Source organism: Lepidothrix coronata, unplaced genomic scaffold, assembly GCF_001604755.1.
Source record: "Lepidothrix coronata isolate B3197 unplaced genomic scaffold, Lepidothrix_coronata-1.0 Scaffold129, whole genome shotgun sequence".
NCBI lineage: Eukaryota > Metazoa > Chordata > Aves > Passeriformes > Pipridae > Lepidothrix > Lepidothrix coronata.
In genome coordinates this window covers 1834575-1843823 of record NW_016690309.1, presented here as the reverse complement: position 1 = coordinate 1843823, position 9249 = coordinate 1834575, and the positions used below count along the sequence as shown (strand labels likewise).

General features: G+C 40.1%; 1 protein-coding gene across 2 annotated transcripts in view; it reads right to left on the bottom strand.

Moving 5' to 3' along the window:
* Nucleotides 1-322: 322 nt before the first annotated feature.
* SULT4A1 (sulfotransferase family 4A member 1) overlaps nt 323-9249 on the bottom strand; it is a 27780-nt gene continuing 18853 nt past the window's right edge. The window contains exons 5-8 of one of the 2 annotated variants that reach the window (XR_001876720.1): nt 7007-7101; nt 5377-5591; nt 3604-3733; nt 1463-2029 (exon numbers count right to left, since the gene is read on the bottom strand). Coding sequence is in view for 1 of the 2 variants with exons in the window: in XM_017826689.1 (XP_017682178.1) it covers nt 1917-2029; nt 5453-5591; nt 7007-7101 (347 nt within the window). In the remaining variant the exon portion in view is untranslated. Of the gene's footprint in view, nt 2030-3603; nt 3734-5376; nt 5592-7006; nt 7102-9249 lie in introns of both variants that reach the window. The other variant, XM_017826689.1, reaches the window with a different exon arrangement.

Genomic DNA, 9249 nt, shown 5'->3' with positions numbered 1-9249 from the left:
AAGTAGATTTTTGGTGCTAATGAAATTTTCTTCTGACTCTAATCCACAGGAACGGTGAAGGGATTTTTTCTTCCCCTGTAGCAAGAGGGAATTCTCCTACTCCTGTGTTCTTGCAGCTCGTTGGAGTTTGTGGGTATTTGTCTCTTGCACAGGGGTTTGTTTTGAGGTGCTGTCAGACACAGCTCATGGGTCAGGTGCTTATCTGACCCAATTTCTGTGGTTCTTCTCTCTCCAGGGAGGAGTTGTGGGTAGGAGAGAGGATCCAAGGCTCTCACAAAGACCACCTGGCCCTGAGCAGGTCTAGAAAATGAGCAACCACAAGGCATGGAACACATCTTTTATTCAGTAAGCAAGCAAGCACAGAAGTATAATGTGTAGTGCTTAATATTCATACAGTACTAAAAATATAAAAATAGAAATAAAATTTCACTGAAAGCATTTTCACTCACAAATATACAAGGAAAAGTGCTGTCAAGCCACATCATGCTACACCACTTGCCAGTTGCTGAACTGACAGTTTCCCAACAGAACTGAAACACTAAAAGCTAGTCCTTTCCTCACGGTTTTTTGGTGAGCCTGAACATTTGACTAGCAAAAACGGGCCTCCTGCAGCTGAGAACCTAAAAAGCATGGATGTCATTACATAATGGAACAAATAAAATAATTTGGGAGATTCTATAGTGATAGTAGCCTGCTTCAGGCCGTTTGAGTACCTGTCGTGGAGATCGAAAAGAAAAGATACAGAAAGAAACTTGAATCCTGATTATAATCCAGACCAGTCATGGCTAACAATTCCTGGAACTGTGTTCTGCACGGATATTTGTGCAATACTCCCACCTGCTGGCACATCCACCAACTCTCTTCCTCGGATGCTGCAGTTCCCTCTGCCTGCTTTACACCGGCACGGAGGTTCACCTTCCCCTTAGGGCTGGTGGAGTCCAGGAGCACCGGCCATAAACACAGCTAAGTGCCCTCACCTTTTAGTGGAACCAGAGGCTACCCAGCACCTCAGCTTCTCTCCTCCAGCGGGAGAAATTCTCTGCTCCTAATGGGAGAAATCCAGATCTACACAGGAAAGCGAGACGGGTCAGAGACTGATCCTTCCAGAGAGCCCCTGCACCAGATGCCTTGATTTTAAGCCCAGTTTTGTGGGACTGAACTAGACTTGAGGGCTTAAGGGTCTTCTGTGTGCTGACCCTCACCGTGGAGCTGAACTGCTCAGCTGTGAGCTGCCATCCATGAAAGCAGGGGTGGGTGCTGGGATCAGGCTGACAGGCACAGCTGCACATCACAACAAGCCCTGTCCTGCAGAAGATGCCAGTGCACAGAAAACCTACTCAGATCACACAGATAAGGGTGTGCAGAACCTAACATGAACCCCACTTGGATCAGTTACTATTTTGGGATGGGATTTATTTATACTTGCTATACCTGCTATAAAAATAAATGTGACGATTAACCCCTGAGATCGTTCTAACAGAATATTTTGGCCTGTTACTTGTTTCCCTCAGAAATCATTATTTTTTTTTTTTATTTATTTGGTCTATGGACATTTATTTAGGTTCTAGTGACAAGCTTTTATAAAACACATTAAATAATCAATGTGGGGCTGAAAAGGTGTACATTCTAGTTGCATATATGGTACATACCTTATACGTATATAATACATTCCGTAACAGCTGAATGTTCTAGTATTGCCTGGGAAGTTCTTGCATGTGGACACAGGATTTAAATACCAGAAGATAAACAGCTGCTTAGGATCAAAGATAAATTGTATCTGATATGGTTTACTTGGATTGTTTTTTTCTTTCTTTAAATTTTATTACACATAATAGCTACAGTAGTTTGTCCAGCAGGTAATAAACGAATGCATAAAGCACTTCTAGCTATATCTGGATATCATAGGCATGCATTTTTTATAAATAAAAATCGAATGTGAGGTCACATTTTCCCATCTTCTGTTTATAAACTAAATCAAATTTCTCATTCATTGAAACAGTGAAGATGTCTTTCCATAGCCCAACTCGTCCTGAAACACAGAGAAGGAACACAAGTCAGAGAGTGGATGTAACAGGACCCTGAATTATCTACAGTCTAATTGTGCACCAAGTATCATCTGGGAGATTCTAATCAGCCTTGGCCTTGGCTTTCATTGAAAGCTTAATGAGACCAAAGGCTGTTCATTGTCTTACCCAATTATCCTGCTACAACCCTTTAAATAAATACCATACCCCTCATCATCTGCACCAGCCCAGCATTATACAGGAATAATTCAGTTCTGTGTGAGACTTCAGCCTTAATCAGAAACGAACACAGAGTTGGGGCTGGGTATTCATTTAAAGGTGGATTTCTGGTTTCAGTGCAAACTGTGCCTGTTGAATAATTCCAACAGCTAATAATACATTTCTAAATCACTGTGCCTCCAGCACACACTGGTTAGGGAAGTATCCAAAAGGTACACGGAATGTGGAGTACTAAACTGATTACTGAAGTGTGGTATTTTCATTGCTAATTTCTATTATTTTGTGTCTAGAGGTAAGTTCAACAGATGAATTTACATTCCTCCATATGGAGAGGTTTGTTTGTTAAATATCAGTGCCTTGTTCCTATCTATGAAAGACAAGTGCCACACACCAAGTCTGTGCCACCTAAACTTTAATTTTGAACAACAGGAAGCTTTGGGTGGATGCAACATGGACACTGAACTCCTTCCTTGTACAAAGTATTTATCCACTCTGCTGGACCCAAACAGTAACATAACCAGGTGACACTCCTGACCCCTCAACAACTGTTCCAGTGCAGTCCAAAATTTATTTAACTCAAAGTCAGCCAGGGTTACTTATGGCTGAATAAGCCCCCATGGAGTAACCAGACTGAGAGGCCCAATTCTTGTCTCATTTATGTTGGATATAAAGACAAAATCCAGGCTTGTTCGACTGGAATAAATGAAAGGAGAATTGGGACTGTGCTACCAGAGAGTTTAATCATAACAGCAAGAACAAAGCTACATGCAGGGAGCTTAATTATGCACTTGATGCATAAGAAGAATACCCATTTAATTTAATTACCATTGCTTTTATGCAGCAACTTTATAATTGAGTCCAGAGACAAAACATCTACATATTACATGTTAACATGACATGTGGCAAGGGCTGTTTTATGAAACCAGGACTTTTCTGTAAGTCCTGTAGTTATGGTAATATCCTGGTTTTGTTTCAGGATCCAAAGATCCAAATAACCTGAAACTGAAAATGCCATTTACTGTTTTCACCAAATTTCTCCTGTATTTAAAAAAAAAGAAAAATATTAAGAAAATGCTTGCAAGCATAAACATCTCATTCTGACTTAAATTTTGCTCTGGCAACTGTAACTGCATAAAGTACAGCATGAAAAATGAAACTTCAAACAATTATAACAATAAAATACTTTCTTCCTCTGCTGGGTAAAGAAACACCTTTTATTTCTGAATCTGCCTAACAACATGCACAGACAAATGACAAGTTTTACAAAGGACACACACAGTGGATTATTTGCAACATCTTTTGGTTTGGTTTGGGTTTTTTTTTACCATATGAAGTGATAGCTTGTCAAAAAGTCACCCACCTGGTTTCTGATTTGAACCATGCAACTGCGTAAATTAGGATGTGATAAGAGTCAAATACAAGTAACATATCTAATCACTGCTCTGCTTTCACAGCAGTTCAGGGTTATCTTCAGAGTAAAGATCAATGTGCTAAAAGAAAAAAAAATATGAAGAACTAAAATAAAGCAAAATAATAAAGTAAACGTAACTAATGACAAATTAAAAATATCTGAAACAAATTACAATAAGCTGTCATGTTATTGCCACCATTCTTTGTCACAGAAGCAAACAGAGAGGGAACAAAGCACTGCTAATGAAGCTACACTCTGAAGTAACAAAATATTGTAAAAGCCAGAGACAGCAAAGAAAAGAAATTCAAAATAAGGATATTTTTACTGAAAAACACACAGTGAACAAATGACAAAATATCACATTAACTGCTGTAGCTCCCTTCCTCCTCTATGGCAAAATGAAGCCTCCCCAGATAAAAGCAGGGAGGTGTGAGGAATGGCTTTTGTCCAAGTATGGCACTGGGAAATGTTTGTGCCAACACACAAATGGGACAAGTTACTCTGACAAAGAGTCTGAGCTGAGTAACTGCTGAAGGACTCCACAAGAAAGACACAAAGGTAGTACAGAATCCCAGAGAACCTGCTTTCATGGCAAAGCAAACTTGCCCTCAGACAAACCTGAGTGTTGGTAAAATTACAATTTGGCTTTTGTAAGGTGTGTGATTTCAGTGGGTTTTTAAGAGAACTACACAATGTGAACGAAATGCACGATAAAGGGATAAATAACTGGCTAATGCAGGATCAGCAGTTAAGAGGGGCTGAGGATACTTGGTATTTTTTATGAGAGTTTTGAAAATAAGCATAAAAATTACAGCTGATAAGATCTGCAGGTCACACGAAGGTTGGCTGAGGGAGGTGGTGTGGAAATGGCTCCTACAGGCAGAAATCTGAGAGCAAAGCCCTGGGTAAGGGATAATAACCTGGACATTAATTCCTCTGAAAGACTTTGTGGGCAGGATAGACACATGCTGTCTGATGCAAAAAGTGCTAACATGGCTATGGATGGACAAAGAAGGGAGAGTTCCAAATAAAACTGGGTTAAACTAGTGTATGAAGTGATTTTATGTTTGGACAAGGCAGATGTGAGGCTGACATAGGAACTGACCATCTTGATCTTATTCCCTCATTTCTAAAAAAAGCCCTTGAGTGCTATAAAACAACCTACAGAAAATAATTAGAGGGAGCCTAAGTTCACTCTTTCATGCTTCTCAAAGACAACTGAGGAAGGACTTGATTTCTTGACACTATCAAAGGCCAGATGTATCAACAGATCAAATGGCACCTTCAGGTTCCCAAAGAAAGGTCTCACCAGAATGAACACCTGGAAGCTGAACACACCTTAAACAGCTGAGGTAGGCACTGAAAAGGAAAAGCTCGTAAGGGAAGGGAATCTACAGCTCCTGGTGATTTTAGAAACTAAAATTAGGAATATCTGCTATTCTAGAAAACCTGATATACTTAAAAAACAAGGGTTTAGGCCCGAATAAACTTCATGGAATTGCGTGGGCTTTGGCATGGCAAAGGTCAGAAGGAGCAGTGTGAATATGCACTGTTAACCTTGGATTTTTTCACCCTCTTCAGTCGCTCCCACCTCACTTTATTTCCAACCAAACTAACCCCCAAACTGCACCCAGAGGCAGTTACCTCCCACCATTTTCACAGCAGTATTTACAGCATCATTTCTATCATTTACAGCAATATTTCACCAACATCTTAACCCACCCTGGAGGTCACGAAGTTGTGCAGTTGCTTCTTGCAACTTCTCCAGGGAGGGTTTTACTGTGGGTGTGGAACATACCCCTGCCAACAGGAAGAGCTTCTGCGTTACAGCACTGGTCAATGAGCTGATGGCAGTGTTCCACCATGGATTCCAGCTGGGCTTTGTCATAAGAAACTCCTAAGAACCTCACCAGCTGCTCAACCATCGTTGCAAGGTCCTGCAAGAGAATATTTAAACCCCAGTTTACTTAAAATATTTTAATTTTTTTTTTCCTCAGTAAGTTTAAATATTTCAAGGTGAGTTTTATCCCGACGAGCATGAAAAACACGAGTGCAGAAGTTGTAGAAACAGCACTGCCTCGAAATTTTTGCCACCTTCACATTTGCTGGAAACAAACACATTCCAAGGAATGAGGGTGAAACAGGTTGGCAGAGACCACAGCCTTCAAATATGGAACTTCTTCAAATATTAGAATGGGGAATTCAAAGTAACTGCGACGCTTCCCACTTCAGAGAACCACACCCTTAACTGATCACTTTGGAATTCCAAAGTGCTTTTTGGAGGAATTACAAGCTGATCTGATTTTGATCTTGGTAAAATAAACGATCACAAAGGTTAGAACATCCCTTCTTTCACTGCCAGCTTCTGGGGCTGCACTCATGTAGATGGAAAGGATCTAGTGGGGTGGCCTCTGAGAATTAATTTGCATTAATCAGTCATTCATTTGCACCTCTAGAATTCCAGGGTTCCTTAGTATCAGTAAGACCTCTGGAGCTGCAAGGACAAAACAGTAATATTTATCAGGAAGCAGAAAGACACCAGCTTCCAGCAGCATCCAGCAGTGAGCACAGCCGGGAATATACAATCATTAAAATCCATGGGTTTGAAATAATTCTGACTAAACTTTACATACTCTGATTTTATTAGTTTATTTATTTATTTCAGCACCCCACTCCATCAGAAGTATAATTCACCCAGCTTTCTTGAGTTCTGCCCTGACTTTGCCTCGTTACAGCGTGGGTTTTCCCTATATTTCCATTAGTTTTCCAGCCAAATAAACATCTTGAAATATTTTCGTTAATCCTCAAAAATATCACACTGCAATAAGAAATGGAAATCAACGTTCTGTGTGGTATTTCCACTGGATTTCTGATTAAATTGGATTTATTAGCTAGCACACTGTAAGGACCCAATAATTATGTTCACCTTATGCTACGTGATCACATCTAATTGTTTTCAACAGTTTCACACAAAGCAGTAAGAACAAAATAATCTGAATAAACGCCAAACATACAGGAAAAAATACAGATTATGTAATTTTTTTTCCCCCACTTATACAGCACATACAGCAAGACATTTCTTCTAATGAATGCTCAGGGCTGAGTGTAGCAAGTGCTGAACAGTTTCACTTCACTGCCTTCTCTGCAAGTAGTTTGGTGCCTGTGGGTGAGTCAGACTCCTGAGTAAATTAATATGTATATGAAGAAGCTACTGAATGCCAGTGCTTTAAAAATGGCATCAGACTTAGAGAGTCCCAATTATGGACAGAAGAAGCAGATTTTGTGCTTTATATATTTTAAACAGTGGGGTGCTAAATGTAATTAAAATATCATTTTGCTACGTCTGACCTACCTTGTGCATATCTTCATACTTGAGAAAAAGTACATTGGCATCCATGTGATGTTCCCAAAACTCTTGCACGTGTTCAAACCACGACCCATATCCTACTACAAAGACATTACGATTGGCATGAGGAAAATTAACACTTTTGTTATTAAGAATTTTCAAAAAGAAAAAAAAAAAAAAACAAAAGGAGAAAAATAAATCAACCGGAGTGGTTCAGAGCAGTGTCTAGTTTTGACCCATTGCCATGTACAGCAAGGAACTTCATTTAAAAAGAGTTTTTCTATCAGTTTGGAATTTTCAAAAGCACTGACTTAGCGTGAGGATAAAACATTCAGCTGGAAATGCCACCATATTTCGTGATGAACCTCTTGGAGCTCAGTATTAATAACAGAAATTGAGCCAAAATAAAGATTACACAGATAGCCTTGCAGAAGGCAAACTTCCAGTGGCTCCAAGCTGTATGAATTCCTGCAATGAACATATCCCACTGGTAACCTTGACACAGCACTCATGGCAAGTTCCATAGGGCATCCACTAATTGCTAACAACCACTTAGACTTTCTTAAACAAGCACTGAGGACACAGACCCATAAAAATGCTTTGTGATCACTCCCAAAAACACAGGATGGACTGACAGAATTATTTATCACTACGTGTTCTGACCCTCTACTACAGCCTGGGACTTATTCTCCTCTACTGCTATTTTCTGAACACTTCCACACAACTTCTGTAGAACAGTTTTATTTACAGTGTTACTGGTTCTCTCAATTACACAATAAATTCAGATTACTGATGCCCATGAGGTGCTGAGTGCTCCCCAAAATCTGGGAGGGCTCCTGCTCCCAGCACTGCTGAGGTTACTGGAAGCCTTGACCTTCACCCCAACATTTCACCCGAGTTTTTTTTTTCCACTTCTCTGATTAACTCCACACTTGCACTGATTTGAGCCAACTTTTGTGTGCCTTCCAGAGGTTCAGTCACTGGTGGTTGGTACTTACAACCTAGAGAATGCCTTTGTTGCCAATATTATTAGAAAGACAACCCATTCTACGTATTTCTTTGTTACCAGTGATAAATTCCTGCAAAGCACCTCATATAAGCAAGGCAGGAGTTAAGCAAATATGATAAGCAGTCTTTCACATTCTTTCCCAGTATTTTTTTTTTTTGGTCAATTTTATCTTTTCAACAGATAGAAAAAAATATTAAAAAAAACCCAACTTCTTAGGCTTGTATTTTCAAGCCACCTTTTTCCCTTTTAAAAAGAATTGTTTAACTCTGGTCACTGGAACACTGGTGTGTTGACTTCACGTGTGAATTTCTTAACTGGAAGAACAAAAATGGAATTTTTCCAGTGCCTTCATAAAAATTGAAAATGAGTCAGCTGATAAAAATTCTTTCCCTAGGAAACTGAACCTCTTTGCCCATTCAAAGTGTTCCAGTTACCAGAATTCTGCTGCATTGCTTCCACGAGATGCAAACATTTAGTTAAATGCTAAATTTACTGTATTACGAGCACTCCATTTGCACAGTCATGGCCACAGAACACGCTGTGATGTTTTATTGGCTCTGGGAGGTTGTGATAAATCAGCTGCTACAGGATGAAGGTATAAATAACTCCTGGGATTCTTCCATGTAGAAGAGCACCCAACCTTTCCCCTGTCTTAGAAGGCCTTCTAATGCTTTTTTCCTATGTCTCTGGTCTAGAAGTTCCTGATCATGGGCTACAGGGAATCATTGCATTTTTAGGGATTGTAAAGGAAAAAAATGAAGGTGGGCTGGAATGGGAGGAGAGCGTTAATCCTCCCTTGCAGGAGGAAGGTTTTTAAGGCCTGTTAAATACCCTCCAGGCTTGACTTTTTTCTCCCCTTTACTATTATAAAGCTCCTTCAGCACCAACTCCTCCAAACTTCAGGCTGAAGAACAGTTTGCTGCTCTGGACCTGGAGGAGACCCTGCTCTCAGTGCACAGGGTGAATTCTTAGTGTCACATGAAGAAGGTTTTGCAGAGAAATAAAAATCAGTAGAATTTTTGTCTTCGCCACGCTTTCCAGCTGGGAAATCCACTGGCAAAAAGCCAAAGCCCTACTCAAGGCAGTGCAGCCTGAGTGGGAACACAGTGCACTGAGTAAACTTTACAGGGAGTTCTTGTAAAGCAGGTTGTTGTATTCTCCCTCCAGAGCTGCATTTTTCCAGAATTCTCCCTCCAGAGCTGCATTTTTCCAGAATTCTCCCTCCAGAGCTGCATTTTTC